Here is a 16,178-nt window from a genome sequence, read left to right on the forward strand (position 1 = left end):
TTTGCAGTTATGCCTTTAATATTGTCTGCTTGAGAAACTGCCAGCGTTTCTCAACCACTTTATCCCTTAGATTGTCTTCCCGTGGGACCTTACATTCTAGTTTTCTGAGTTTTTTAATGTCTGCTTTTCTTTTAAGGTGACTGTCCTTATTCTGCTGCTTTCACTCCTTTTCTTCCTTCGAACCATGACATCCGTCATTTCATCATCACTTTCACACAAATTGCCTTTCCACCTTCAGATTCACAACCAATTCCTCCCTGTTGGTCGGAGTCAAGTCTAAAATGGCTGACTCCCTGGTTACTTCCTCCACTTTCTGAAACGGAAAGTGTTCCCCAATGTATTCCAAGAAATTATTGGAAAATTTGTGTTTTGCCATATTACTTTCCCAAAAGATGCCTCAGTAATTAAAGTTCCCTACTACTACCAGGTCATTTGTTTTTGATATTTCTGTTATTTGTTTTAGAAATGCCTCATCCACCTCCTCTTCCTGATTTGGTGTAGACCATTACCATAACGTCACCCCTAACATCCTCCTTTTATCTTTACCCAGAGACTTTCAACTAGTCTGCCTCTCACCTCCTTCTGGACCTCAAAACAAGTGTACATATTCTTGATGTATAACGCAACACCTCCTCCCTTTATTCCCTGCCTGTCTTTCTTAAAAAAGCTATCCTACTCTATTCCAATATTTGAGTCACAAAATTTATCCCTCTAAGTCTCTGTGAAGCTAATTAAGTCATATTTTAGCTTAGGCCCAGGCCCCCGCCCCCGGCCCCGGCTGTTTCATGCAGGGAAAGAGGAAATCCCATCATCCTCCCTCCCCCTGCAGCCCAGCCAAATCTAGCAGCTGAGCCCAGCGCAGGGTAGGAGCCACTGGCCCCGGGGCATCCCCACCCCCACAATGGTTTACCTATCCACTGGGTTCCCTGGGGAGAGGCATGTGACTGCTCTTGCGACTTCCCTTTGCTTTCCTGTCAGAAAGTCATTTTTCTGTGGGGAAGCAAAGAAATCTGTGGGGGGACATGAATTCTGTGGGCATGCAGTGGCGCAGAATTTCCCCAGGAGTAATATACATTTTTATTTTGCTGTATGTGTAAAATGTCTTTTTCTTTCCCATGGACTACCTTTTTAATTTACCCTGTCTGAGTAGGAGGGGAAGAAACTTGCTTTTGTTTGCTCAGATGATTTTATTTGGGATTTTGTACATTTCCATTTAATATACATTTCCGTTTATAAGTAGCGAGTGACATTAAAGCGGTTACAGTTCTGGACATGAACATGAGATGTTATACCAGGATATACTCTTTGCATTGGCAGCATTTCTCCAATTTTTTGTCCCTTGTCGATCCGACCTCTGTATGTAACAGGCCTGATATAGAACATATGGATGCAGAAACCTTGAGACAAGGGGGGGGGGGGGAGATTTAGGGAGGATAAAGGAAACATCAAACTTTGATCATCATCTGATCTCCTTGACTGATTTTACTCTGACAATTTTCTGATTATCTTCCAATCTTGTACTGTCATTGGTGTTAGCACTGCTGGGAGCTCTAGTGCAGTCCAGCTAACCAGTAAAGCTGGTGTCTTTGGGAGGTCCGGGGAGGAATTTTTTTCTTATGGAACCAAACTACCATGTATTTCAAGCTCCCTCTTTTTATTTTCCTTCTCTCATTTTCGTCTTTGTTTTCTTCACTTTAGGTCCTCATTTTTGTTCATTTGTCTAAGTGGGAGGAGAGCTAGAGGGGAAAAGGAGTGTGTTGCTGTTCCTTTTGATGGAGAATTTGGCCTGCTTTGTGTTTGAGTGAATGAGTTGTACTTGTATTCAAATATAGGACCAGATAGATTTGAGTGAAACACCGGCATTGGCCTACTTTACACAGTTATGATTTGCTTAACTTCTAAGTTTGTTTAGATCGTGCTTCTACCATAGCTCTCCAATTGGTTAAGAATAGAAGGTAAACTTGTTTAATGACAAATCTTTAATAAATATTTAAATATTAGAGTATGGTAGCTCAGTTACCTGATCCACGAAGTTTGACACCGTTATTAATGACACTTCTCCCTTCATGGGGGTTCATTCGTCTCTCAATCATGCCACTGAAAGGAGCATACACTGTTGAGCCATCTCCGCATATAACATCCACCCCTAGGTGCTTTCTTCTACCGTCCTCTCTGTACGTGTGTAAATGTGCAAGTAATGAGACAATGCTGACTTACATGTTCATTAGCCCTAAAGCCTCACACTAGATACACCACGTAGATTATTTAAAGCAACACAGGGGGGTATGGCTACCATTGTTAGCTTAGTTGTGTTTCAAATTTTGTATTTCTGCAATGGAGGTAGAAGGATTTGAAGGTTCAGTCCACTTATAATAATTGCAAATCTCTCTCAACTGTTAATCAAAGCGAGTCAAAAATGTATTTTATTTTCCTTAAAAATTATTGAAAGAAATAAAATCTTCACTTTTACACTTTTTGAGTGTTTTGGGGATATACCAGGGTTTCAAAAAACAAAACAAAGTAACACAACCTCCCCCCCCCCGCCAAGATATACATAGTTCCTTTGTTAACATGAAAAACAAAAAAACTTCACATTTTGAGGTTTTTGATATTTGTGAAAACACATAAAAACTCCTTGAACAAAAGGAAAATTGCTCAAGAAGGCCTGGGAGGAAAATAAACCTTTAATCATTGAGATTTAAAAAAAAAAGTAAATTAGTAAGTTTGATAGAACTGGTCAAAACATTTCCATCTTCTCTAAATATCTCTAATTAGTTTGATGGTGCTGCAGCCTGTTCACTCACTTACCAAGCTCAAAAGAACACTGGAGCTTCCACTAGTGTAAAACAGCAGAACTCCAATGACTTCATTGCTGCTACGCCCCCTTACACAGGCTGAGCACCTGACCTATGAGTTGGGAACTGGGGTCACTCAAGTGTGTGGAAGTGAGACCATTTCAATGTTATTTCTTAACTAGTTCTGTCCCACCCACGTCTAGAACAACAAACTGAACAGCCTCTAGAGAGCTGCATGTGAAATCATCTGGTGGTCTGAGTCCAGTTCCTAGAGGGCAAATGTCCTGTCCCCATCACAAAAAGCCTTAGAAATAGCACTAAAGTAACTAAGGAGCCATCCATGAGGGCCAAGGACTGAATGGGTCCTGGTGACGACTCTCTCCCTATTCTCAGTGTGATTCTGTCAATGAGGGATCAATGCACGCTGGAAGGATTGTTGCCTTGGTTCTTGTTTTGCAAACTGCTCTTCAGTGGTGTCATTCTGACAGACTTCAGAAGCTCTGAGTGCTTTAAATGACAGTTGAACTCAGAAGTTTTGGTTCTTAGTGAACAGTTCGTTCTTTTAGCAACAACAATGAACAAATAAAACACCCGTTCCACACACAGAAAAAGTGCTCTCAGTATCCTACCTTGGAGCTGTATAATATCCACAGCCATATCCATCACAGCCCCTTGCTTTGTTCCTAGGATTCCCAGCACATATCTGTCCCCAGGGTCCTGCAGCAACTTAAGAAGAAATGGAATATACAAAATTGAAGCTTTTTTTGCCTTGTACAAGACATAATGTTACATATTAAATGTTTGGTATGCAACCAATAGATTTAAAATAGGAGGACGCTGAACTTTCTTTAATAATATGTGTTATAATGTGTCACTTCCAAATATACATTGGTTGTGTGAGTGCCACAGATGAATGGCTCTTTATTTCTTTAAGTTAGTGTGAATAGAGTGATGTTCTTTTTCCTTTTAAATAGAATACACAGTATAGAAGAGAAGATCTTGATATTTTTGACATAGGAATAATTGATCCAACCCAAGTTTTTCTTGTAGAACTCTGGAAGGGTTCCCATGCTTTACTTAGATTGTAAGCTCTTTGGAGCAGGGGCTCACTTTTTTGTGTGTATTTGTACAGCACCTGACACACTGAGATTCTGGCCCATGACTGTGGCATGTAGATGATACTGCAATAGAAATAATGAATAATAACTTAGGCTAAGGATCAGATACTATCCTCCCTCTTCAGTGGAAATTTATGGATGGTAATAAGGATTTGAGTTTATTATTTAGCTCTGAAGTAGAAGAATATGCGTGTGGGGTCAGGGGAGGCTATGAATGTTGGCTGTCCATCAGTTTGAACTATTTAGAGGAAAACGTAGCTCACTGAGAGAGTCAGAAAACAAAACAACACTCCATTGTAACTGCAAAATGAGATTATGCTTGAGGGCAGCGGAAGAACACACCTTTCCAGCTTGCCTCGCCCTGAGTCTCAGAAAAGTTTAAAACTGTTCCTTTTTGAGTTTTTTACCTCCTTCTGATAACACTTTTTGGGCCTGAGCTCTGCTTGGTGTAGCTGAGGAGGGGAGAGTGAAACTGACTTTCTGCCGCATTTCTTCCAGCATGAGGAACACGAGCTTCAACTCCCCCAGAAGACTTTTTTATTCTTGGAGGAGTGATAGGCAGGAAGGGGTGGCATGGAGGTGGCTGTGTCCCCCAGGTATTCCTATCCAAGGGCTTTTCCTAACTAGCTGATTAAACCAGGTTTCTGTGTCATTTTGTGCCTCCAGAGCAGTGCAAAGGGCGAAGCATCTAGCCTACTATTTGTCTTGCCGCAGCATGCTAAGTATTTTACAGTTAGGTAAGAAGACAAGGTCCCTATCCCGGTGAACTTGCAATTTAACAGACAACATACAAACAAACCAAGTGGTGGGAAAGGGAGCACTGAAAAGCTATGCAATGGAGCCCACACTTTATACTTCCATGTTGTTTGTACAGAGTGTGTGGGAAGGAGTTTTTTAAACACCCATATTCACAAGATTAACCTAGTTATAGGGAGCATGGGTCTCGGTCAAGAAAGTGTTTGGGTTGGAACACTTAGATTTTTTCAGATTTTTTTGACCAAAACAATTCAGTTAATTCAACATATGTTCATGAAATGTTTCAGTCAACCCAAATCTGCATTGTTCTGCAAAAAAAAAGAGTTGTGGCCAAAGTGTTTTTCCAGCTCTAGTGCTCATTCATAGTTCAGACAAAAGAACAAAATGGGAGAAATGAAGAGGTGAGGGAATGTGTAGAATAAGAACTAATAATGTGAAGAAATAAATATCATTATGGAGTCTCTTTCCTGTATGAAGAATAAATTCTGCCTTTAAATCAGTGATTCTCAACCTGCGACCCATGAGCTGATTGTCACCCAATCAGCACACAGCTGTGGCCCATGTGACATCCTCAGGGCCTTACAGGTAGTATTGGATGTGCCCCACAATGGTAAATAGGTTGATAACCACTGCTTTAAATACATGTGCGGCTCCCACTGAAGTAAGTGCTGGGCATATCCAAGGCTGGAGATTGGTCGCTAAGAAACTATGTGACCACGGTACTGGCAATATGGCTTAGTCCTTGAAGATTCTTGTAAAAGGCGCTCATTGGAATGAAACATACCATCCTATTACCCTGCTGGGAAAGAGATAAGTGGGTTCTGCTGACTCCCTTAGGGCAATGACTTGTTATCCCACCAAGAGAGAAGAGATGTAGGTGTAGCTCTGTCTAGGGGAAGCAGTCCTGAGGGAGGAATCAGAGGAAGAAGGTTTGAGCTGATCCTTACTGTTCTCTCTCTTTTATTTATTTATTTATTTAAAGAAAGGCAGACCCCAGCAAGGAGCTGAGTTTGGAATCTATATATAGTGTTTGTGCAGGTAGGGAAAGGTACCTACTGACCACACCAAAGAAGGTCAATACAATTCTGCTGGTGCCTCCATTATTCGTTCCATCTTGGTTCAATAAGAATACCAGTTCACAACCTCTCTCCTTGGAAACTAGATCCTGCTCCTAGCATCAGTGTTACCCCTTTTGACCCAAGTGGCTAGTCCAAGTTTCAGGGCCCTGGGGGCTGTTCCAGTTGGAAGTAGAAATTGATAGGATTGGTATTTTCTCTGATGCAGTTTTGGTTCTTTACAAATAACGTCTAAAGTCCTGTGTCTCTGAACACAGAAGGAATCGAATAGCAGAAAATAGCAAGAGCACCCTTTTCAGCCAGCTCCCCTGACCCAAAAAACCTTTCTCCAATTTTTTTTCAAGGGTCAGCCACTGCACTTTCCGATACTCCTCTAGGCGCACTCTCTGTCTTTCATATTCCCAGTTTTGCTCCATACCCCACACCACCCCAAAACAATACTCAGCCAAAAGCTCCCTGGCAGTTTCCCACCCTTCTTTTGTCCTAGGTGGCAGTTCTATGTCTAACAGGGTTCCACCCAGCTCATAACAATACTTTATTCTAGATATGCTCCATTTATTTTTATGGACCCTTTGTAGAATAATATATTTTTCAATGTGAGTATAGGTAGCAGAATCCATCCCTTGGCAATTTAATATAGAAACAAACCTATAGAAATATTCTAGGATGATGCCTCTTCAGCCATGCTATTACTATTTACAGCAGAGGGAAAAGGTTATAATATCTGATACTCACCACAAGACATTAATCATGTATGCCATGTCCATAACAAGTTCACCTAGTAATTACATAGCTGATGTATGGAAAAGAATAACATGCCTTTATCTACACACAGGAGAGGATAGTTTTATGGTTTCACGCTTTAATAGTATTTTTAAATCCTCTACAATTATTCAAAGAATCCAACAGCATTTTTTATTTCCTGATACAGTGATTGTATAGAGAGATACTGTACAGGTCCGGCTCTAGGGTTTTTGCCGCCCCGAGCAGCAGCAAAAAAAAAAAAAAGGCGCGATCTGCGGCACTATCGCCGCTGCTTCATCCAAGAGGGAGTGAGGGACCCGCCGCCAAATTGCCACCGAAGAGCCGGACGTGCCGCCCCTCTCCGTTGGCCGCCCCAAGCATCTGCTTGCTGAGCTGGTGCCTGGAGCCGGCCCTGACTATAGATATAGCTGTTGTTGAACAATATAGGTATATAAGGGGGTCAATTAGCTTGGTTAAGAAAATATATGCCTTTCAGTTAGCAGTTGTGGGAAGGCTTTGAAAAATGGTCTGCTTGACTGGAAATACTGGGCTTGAAATGTGGCTTACTTGGGAAAAAATGGACCTAAAAGGTAACTGATAACATAGGACCTTGGAAAAGGCCTCAATTATCCCAGATGGTTCTAACAATAAAGGAGGATTGTGCCTAATGAACCAGCAATGACTCCAATCAGACCAAAACCTGGTAATTAGCTAGGATATTGAGAGTCAATATGACATCACTTGTTTGATGCACAGTATAAAAGAACCAGGCTTGCTAAGGGTATTTATCAGATCCTATCCAATCATGCTGAAGCAAGCCAGGATGCAAGGGGTTATCCCGAGACTGATCCTCTCATGAGTATTCTGATCAAATGCTTATGAATGTGTATTTATTGTATGGATGACTGCTTATTGCTTAAGCTTTTAGACATGTTTGGAGCAATTGCACAAATACAATTTGGCCTTTAGATTTAACAAAGGGATTTATGGTTAAATGGGTATTGTGGTGGTATCCTCATAAACAATTATATCCAATGGTTATACAGAAGCGGATACACATACCAAATCATGAGTGAAGAAGGGATGTGAGAAATATGTTTGAGCTATTAGTGGTTCCATAAAGGCCTTCACAATTAATATAGAGTAAATGGGGTAAAAAGTGTGTATTTCTCTCAAACCTGTTTCCTCGAATAGGACTTGGTCACTTGGAGGAAAGACCTTTTATACAGTAGTAACCGAAAAATACCTAAATCTAATCACATCCAAGAAACTTACATTGCATGACAGCAATTTACTTAAAAACAGAGAACGTTTCCTCCTCTGTTGTTCTGGTCCTTTTATTACAGGATCACAGATAGAGAAACAGTCTGAAATGGTCTATACCTTTTGATCTTTGTCATTATTTAAAACCATTTACAGGTTTTTGGGAGAAACCCCAAATTGCTGATGGAGTTAATATACTGTTACCTGTCTATAGTCTCTCTTATGCAATGGACATAGATTAATACTATTAATATTTTATTGTAATCTTTATCAGTAACTTGTATGGATTTTGCTGTTAAAGTATTTATACAAAATTAAGATGTGATTTTTCAAAAGCACAAGTTGCAGTTAAGCCCAGATCTGCCCTTCCTTAAGAGTGTTTTTCCAGCAAAAAATGCTAGTTTAAAATCAGCAACATTACAATATTATTTTGACTTACCAGATGAAATCAAGGTAGCAACAATGATTGCTCTGACTATGAGCATCTTCATCTGTGTCACCCGAGTTGTGGTTTCAAGTGAAGGGTCTAAAATACTTTGCTTTCTATTTATGCATTCCAAAAGAGGTTGTGTCTTAGTTCCCAGCCAATCAGACATTATCAGGGAAATTTAATAGGAACCTGTTATCTTGGTTGAGAACTTAATCTGTAAAGCCAAATATCAACCGGAACAGAGCCTTCTCGTGGGGGCGTCCCGGCAGGGCAGATAATAAATATTGTGGAAATGCCAAACCCTTCGGCAAAAGTAATTATGTTGTTTAGGAGAATGCAATGCAATTAACTTGTCTGGGGTATTTTTAACAACTGAACAGTGGGTTTTAAAAAAAAAGGGGAGAATTCAAGGACAAATTGCGATATCTATTTCTGCATTCCTCAGCAGTCTGTAGCTAAATTCCTGATTTCAGAAAGATAGTTGGATGGAAGGTAGGAAGAGAATTCCGGGTAATCTGTAAAGGTACTTGGGCAGGCCTGCAGACACACACACACCTCACTTTTGGGAAGGAAATCAGCTAGTTGGACAATTTTGTACTTCAGAATGTGACCACTGAGTAATCAACCTTATTTTGGAAAAGTTGTGGGCAAATAGAACCTTATTAGAGTGTTCCAGGAAATGTTCTTCCTTGTCTCACCAGAAAATGGGACACTTCTTGCTCAGTTACATAAGTCTATTTCATTATACATGCTAGATTTGATACACCTTCAGAGTTAACACCAGGAAAAGCCACAGAGTTACAGTCTGGAGCATGGCTTAATGTAAAAACACGAAACCTTCTAGTAATGTGATTAAACCAAATTACAGGAAATTCAAGAAATGGAGAATGCTGAAGCATGAATAAGGCAAACTGTAGTTATTTTGGAGAAGGGAGGGAATGTGACCTATTGGTGGTATCCAGAGGCTGAGAGTTAAGTTTATATTCTTGGCTCTTCCTTTGCCAGGTGTAAGTCTTTAGGGAGTCATTATTTCCCAGATGGCCTAGCTGTAAAAGAAAAATGAAAAAATAGGTTACATATAATTTGATTATGGGATGTTCAGACTTGGTGGATGTACTCTCAACCCTTTTCCTTTCATTCCCCCTCTCTTTCCTTTCATAGTATCAAACTTGCTTCTAAAAAGCAATTGCCTTTCCAATCTTGGTGACAAAACCAGAAGAGGAGGTTTAGATACAGGGGACTCAAACAAAAAATCCTTGTCCTCATAAAGTTGGAGGGGGCTAGAATGAAATTAAATACAACAATAGAAAGAAATAGTGTTGGTATGTATTCTTCTGTACTTAGTGGCAACACGGAAAAAAAGGAAGGAAATGGGAAAAAGCCAAGAAACCTGGAATGTTGATATATTCTTTTCATTTTGATGAAAAACTGGACACTTTAAGAAAAGGGGCTGGAGGTTATGAAATCATTGAGTGCTTAATAAAAGGCAATTTTTTCCCCAAAAAAAGTTTTGAAGGAAAAATTTTGGCCATTTCTACTCTCAAGGTATGATTTAGTGCTAGGAATTCATATGTTGCAAAGGGTAAAGGCTGCTCGTTTTCAAAGTCCAAATACACAGACCACAAAATACACCTCTACCCCGATATAACGCGACCTGATATAACACGAATTCGGATATAACGCGGTAAAGCAGTGCTCCGGGGGGGCAGGGCTGCGCACTCCGGCGGATCAAAGCAAGTTCGATATAACGCGGTTTCACCTATAACACGGTAAGATTTTTTGGTCCCGAGGACAGCATTATATCGGGGTAGAGGTGTATTTCAAACCATTAATAAATAAGATTGGATGAATTACTTTTCCTAATAAAACAGAGTGAATATTTTGTTCTTTTTTGTGAAGTTACTAAAAATCCTTTTCAAATCTTATTTGATTAACCTCAGTCATTGCACTTACGTAGCAAACAGCAGTGGCGCGTTTGAGGTCCTCCGCATCTATAGTTAGCGTATGAACCAGAACAATAATTGCTCCTATACTGACATATCCCTCTGTGGTCTAAACAAGCTCGATCGCGGAACATAAACCACACGTGCTCATTCAATTTACCTAGGAAATAACAGAGTTCTTTAAAATCTCATTAGAAATTGATATTATCCATCATTTATTTGAGTAACCACGATCATAGTGACACTGGCATTAATCACTGGCACAGACTCTGTCAATGAAAGATTTTCTCCAGGACTGTGTCCAGACCAATGGTAAAGGACCCACCCCATTACTTGTCCTTATACCCTCTTGCATAGCCCTAAGCAATTCCTCCCCTTTCTCAGGGATTTCAAATGTCAAACACTTGTAAATGGTTATCCTGACTCCCTTAATTATTATCTAGCCAAGCTATGTATATTCTTTAATCTTTCCTCAAAAGCCAATCTTTTGATCCTCTTCATCATTTTATTACCACTTCAGTTTGCTGGCACCTTATTGGTATTGGTTGCTCACAGCTGTATATGGAGATCTAGGCATGATCTCAGTACCATACAGTAGTGGGCCAGATGAAACAGAGGTCCCATCCATATGCCTCCAGAGGAAGGCACACCATTCCCCACCCTCACCACCATTACGTAGCTAAATCTGCAATATTTTTAGGAGGGGAAGATTTCAGCTTGACCCCAGCTGGTGACCAGGTGACATGCTGGGCTAAAGAACACCTACTAGGCATGGTTCAAATCCACTTATGCTGGTTTTCCATAGCCTGGATGGGGTTTCCCCTGAGCTTAATTTTCTCTGAGGAGTCTCAGCTCCAGAAAACTTAAAGAGCCATTGCAGAAGAACCAGGAAGAGGTGTTTCTCTGGTCCTCCTACTAATTTAGGGATGTAAATCCACCTAGCCAGATGATCCTTCCCATGGATATGGGTGGAGGGAAGGAGTCTCCTCAACACTTCCATGAAAGCACAAAATGGTGGAAAGAGGCAGCCAGGCCATCCCCCTCTCTCTCCTATGGAATCTGAGGGAAGAGAAGGGGATGTACCTCAGAAGAAAACTTCAGATAAGGGATGGCGGAACCAAGGGTTTGTCACAAGTCAGTTGAGGGCCACTTCACCTTGAATGATTCCTTAGAATATGTGCTAACCACTTATGGTAAACTCTCTCTTCAATCTTGTAGTTAGCCTTGACACTAAGTACCTTTCTCAGAACTGAAGAAGAGCTCTGTGTAGCTTGAAATCTTGTCTCTCTCACCAACAGAAGTTGGTCTAATGAAATATTACTTCACCCACCTTGACTTTCTAAGACTATTCTTATGCAGTCTCAATGTATTATAAATGTATACTTTCGAAAACTGATATCAATAGACTATAAAATCGCTTGTACTTACACGAAGTTGGGCAAGGCATGCAGCATTTTCTATTTTTATCACGTCCGCACAACCCAGAAACCATCTCAGACCAGCATCTTTTTTGCCGGTAGTCATAGCACTTCCCAAGTTTTTTCTCACATTGAACATCAGCAGCAACTAGCAAGTAGAAAAGATTTTGTTCAGAAATGTCACGGACATGTTATGCTGGACTATTACAGTGACGTGAAAAGGGGTAACTGAATAGTAAATAAGTGCTAATAAAATTCCTGAGGAGTTCCTCACTAACTATTACTCTGGACTTGGCTGTGCCTCTATGAACGCTGAGCTGTGAGGATTTTCTCACTTGTTCTCTAAAATAAGTCATCCGCATTGAAAATGCACATTCAGTGTGGAATTCTAAGAGAAGTAAGTGCCCTACTCTTTTTAAAAAAGAGAGAGAAAAAAGGCTTAATTTAGAATGTCACTCACCCTCTGTGAAGACGAATGACTTAGTTTTTTGGGAGGGGGAGGGGGGGTTAGGGCTGGTCTGATTTCTAAAATTAGAAACTTTTAACCAATTGAAAACTTATTTCTTAGCATGATCAGTGGCCACTTACTAAGATTTTAGGTATAGCCTAGTTGTTCCCCTCCCCGCCTGAATGATATCAGTAAGGAGCAGAGTGAACTACATTCTGCAGTGACCAGAAGGCCAAATTGAGAGTCATGAGGGAACTGCTTGTTCCAGGCTGCTGCTGGGACAATTTGCCTGAGATTCCAAATGTTTCATTGAGAAGCACATAGCAAAATCCCCCAACTGCTTATTTGGATCCCAGGCTCTGCAATGTGATCTGCCAGTTCAGAATCCCATGCCCATCCAGAGTCTAGTCCTACAAGGGACCCTGCAGGGATGCAGGGGCCCAGACTAGACATTGCGAGATAGGTAAGTTAGCTGATATGTCTTTGTGAACACACAACCTTTGCTTTGTAATCACACATACAGCTGCCCTGGTAACCCAGCCTTCCAGAAATCTTTCCAGCCAAACAGCAGCAACAGCAAAGGGGTGGTGTCATTCTCCCCCATTTCATTCATCTAAGATGTGAATTTCAGAACCTTGTTTATAGCATGCTCAATAATGTTAACATTTGCACAGGCAATTTCTTCCTCCTTCCAACCACGAACAGTAGGCAAAGAGAGGATTGTTAGGAAAGGAAATTGTTAACAGACAGTTTTTCCCCTAGCAAATGAAAAAGTTAGATACAGCAATACCATTCATGAAGGTGTATACTATTCAGGCCAAGCGAAAGATACTTGTTTGTCAAGAAAGTGCAAAAATGTTTTCCCCAAACTTCCCCTAAAATTTTCATATACATTTGTTTGTTTTGTTTTTAATTTTCAAACTTTATCCCATCCCTAATTAACCCACACAGGACCAAGCCAGGTCTATTCAACACTAGCCTCACCAAACATTACAGATGTTCTCCAAAATCTTTCATTTCAAAATATTCCATTATAATTTAAACTGATCAATACTGAATAGCAGCAAAATTCCCTATCAGCAAATCTGTTAGGTTCTCTTTAGTTCTATTTTGATTAAATTAGAGTTGCTAAATGAGAAAGTAAAGACTAGAATGACACCATCCTTTCCAGTCCTCACATTTCTAATTAAAATCCTCTTGGAGACTATACCTCTAGAACTAACTCTGTGTTGCTGAAAATATTGATAAACTTTTAACTGATTTTTACTGGTGTAATACTCCTCCACTATTATATATAGATAATATTTTAAAATCTATTTTACTGTAGCAATTTAAAACAATAAACTTCTATAGAATTTGCAGTTCAGTATAATCTCAATAATAATAATTACTAATAACTAGCTCTTATATAGCATCTTTTATCCATAGATATCAATTAAGCTGGGTCACTTTATGTTCATCTAGACAAGTTGACTTTGTTATAGACTTACCGACTGAAATCAAGGCAAAGACAAAAATCAGTGAAATCATTCTGTACGCTTCACCACGATTCTATGCTCACGCAACAGTATTGGGCTTTCTTCTCATCCTGCTATTTATGAATACCAGTGAAGGCCACCCTTGCTTTCAAGCCAATCCAAATCCATATACTTTCAATTCAGTGTAAAGGAGGCAGTCTTATTATGTGAGCTAATCTGGAGACAAAAATGCCATCTCAGTGTGTATTGCTCCAATACAAAACATATGAGCACATGGGGATTTCTGCCTGAGAGATAGCCAAAACCAGGATTTTCTCTCAATTCTCCACAAAGTCATGCACAATAAACATGCTAGCTATGTTTGAATCTAAAATATTGCTGTGCCACAGATGACTTTAGGTGAACGGGCCTTTGAAAGCTTGTTTCTGTTGTTTCCTAGATATTGAAAAACTGTCACTGGAAACCTGGATTAACAGGTATGACGCTATCCCTGTCACAGATCTTTGACTAATCCTGCTTTCTTTACTGAGGGGGAAACGGAGTTCAGTGGCAATAATTGCTGAGTACGGACTGCAAGATTTGCCCCCTTTTCTTTGTATCCTCTCTCTTTATTTTTCAACTAGTTTTGTTCCGACTTCTCATGAAATTAGTTGAATGGGTTAAACTTGCGAAACCTAAATTATTTGCTGCATGGTTTATGCTATCCTCTTGGACAAAGATAAGAGACGAATGCTCATTGGCTGCTTTTTTTGAGCAGGAGCGGCAAGGATACAATCTCTTCCTTGTTCACGTTCTGTATCTTCGGTTATAATTTGTTTCACATGAATGTACAAAGGAACACTGAGTACAAATGTAAGAATCTGCTCCATTGTCTGAGACCTAGAAAAGTATTCTGATGACCCAAGGGAATTTCTTATTAACGGTTAACATTCATATTTGCCATTAGTCCGAAGCATAGCTGGTTTTCCTTTGCTGAGTAGCTCGTAGCAGAAAGAATTGTAGCAAGTGAGAGAGAGTCAGAGCCAGAGATGGGCACACTGAAACAAAAGCAAATTTAGACCTTGTTATCTTCCATAACTGAAGAGCCAGTAAGTAAGAGTGTGTGGAAGACCGGAGATATTGAAGCCAGAAACCTGAATGTTTTCTCTCAGAATAACACAGCTAACATTCAGAATTGGTAAGATCAATACAGGAGGAAGAGTAAGTATCGGGGAAACTGTTCCAGAACCCTATGGAGGAAATCCTAACCCCACTGAAGTCAATATCAGTTTTGCTAGTGATTTCATTAGAGCCAGTATTTCACCCTAAAAGAACTTTTAAAGAAACCCCCGAGAGAAGTAAAAGATTGTTCACCCACACCTTAGAAGACAGTTTGGGCCTTACTGTGGCACACCATAGAAAACCCTATAATATCTCAGCACTCCACACCCAATGCATGTGCCCTCCCAACACCCCTGTAAGATAGGGGTATCATTATTCTCATCATGAAACTGAGGCACAGAAAGCCACATTTGCAAAGGTATTTAGGCACCTAAAGATGCAGCGAGGTGGAGAGCGGCCTTAATAAGTGTGCATAAGTGAGTTTGGTGCATACCTCCCATTGACTTTCAACAAGGCACCTAATCTGCTTAGGAGTTTTGTGAAACCCACTAGGGCTAGATCCACAGAGGGGATGTAGATAGAACATTGCAATGCCTAACTTTAGCACCCTGCTCCTGCGATTCTACAGCTGTGGGTTAGGATTTCAGGCTCCCTAACCACTGGGCTATAGGATATCCATGGGTAGATTTCTTGATGATATTCCACTTTGTATACAATACTTACATCTTCAGTGGGCCAGACAGCGCGTGAGAGAGACTCTATAGGCTGGTAGTTAGGGCACTTACCTGGGAAGGTGGGAGACCCAAGTTAAGGCCCCTACTCCGATGAATATTTAAGTATTTTATACAACAAAGTGGGACAGCTTCAACAGGAGAGATTGAGAAAGAGCCTCCCCGTGATATACCGTAGCCCAGTGGTCAGGACATACGCCATGATGGTCAAGTCCCTGTTCCAACTCAGGCAGAGTGGGGATTTGACCATGGACCTCCTGCATCCTGGGTAAATGTTCTCACCACTGAGCTATCAGATATAATGGGGGTAGCACCACCTTCTTCTCCTCCAACTGTGTTTTGTGTGTGCCCTAAACAGTTACATGTGCCCTAAGGCAGCTTCTCAGCATGCCCGTTGAATTGGGTGCCACAGATGAATTAGGCAGATGAACACCAAGTTTGTGATTCCTGCCAGAGCTTGGGCACTGAGCAGCTAAGGGGAAATGTAGGTGCTAGGGACTTTAGGTGCTTACAGGGGAGGTGGCAGCTGGGCAGGGGTTTCAAGAATGTTGATTTTGGATTTGGAGAGCTAAAGTGGCTGTTAGGCACTTAAATCCATTTGTGGATCTAGCTCTATATGTGTATTTAGGCACCGAAATACCTTTATAAATCTGCCCCAGAGAGATTAAGGGATTTGCCCAAAGTCTCCAAGAAAAGTCTGTAGCAGAGCTAGGAACAAGACTCAAATTTCCTGAGTCCCAGTCCATAAGACCTTTCCTTCTTCCTACCTCACAGAAGTTATCACCATTACCTGAAACTGAGGAGGACACATACTGAGGTGATCCCTGACCAGCTATCCTCATTTCACCATCTCCCATTGTATCCTATCTGGTAAGAA

At 40.7% G+C, this 16,178-nt stretch overlaps 1 protein-coding gene across 1 annotated transcript; it reads right to left on the reverse strand.

Moving 5' to 3' along the window:
* Positions 1–1,230: 1,230 nt before the first annotated feature.
* LOC112108103 (leukocyte cell-derived chemotaxin-2-like) lies at positions 1,231–8,331 on the reverse strand. Its single transcript, XM_026659466.1, has 4 exons — positions 8,192–8,331; positions 3,425–3,521; positions 2,021–2,172; positions 1,231–1,397 (listed from the first exon to the last, which is right to left on the reverse strand). The coding sequence occupies exons 1-4, from the start codon at positions 8,241–8,243 to the stop codon at positions 1,231–1,233; spliced, it is 468 nt and encodes a 155-aa protein (XP_026515251.1). The 5' UTR covers positions 8,244–8,331.
* Positions 8,332–16,178: the final 7,847 nt, after the last annotated feature.

Source organism: Terrapene carolina, unplaced genomic scaffold (assembly GCF_002925995.2).
Source record: "Terrapene carolina triunguis isolate 2854851 unplaced genomic scaffold, T_m_triunguis-2.0 Scaffold629, whole genome shotgun sequence".
In the NCBI taxonomy this organism is placed as follows: domain Eukaryota; kingdom Metazoa; phylum Chordata; order Testudines; family Emydidae; genus Terrapene; species Terrapene triunguis.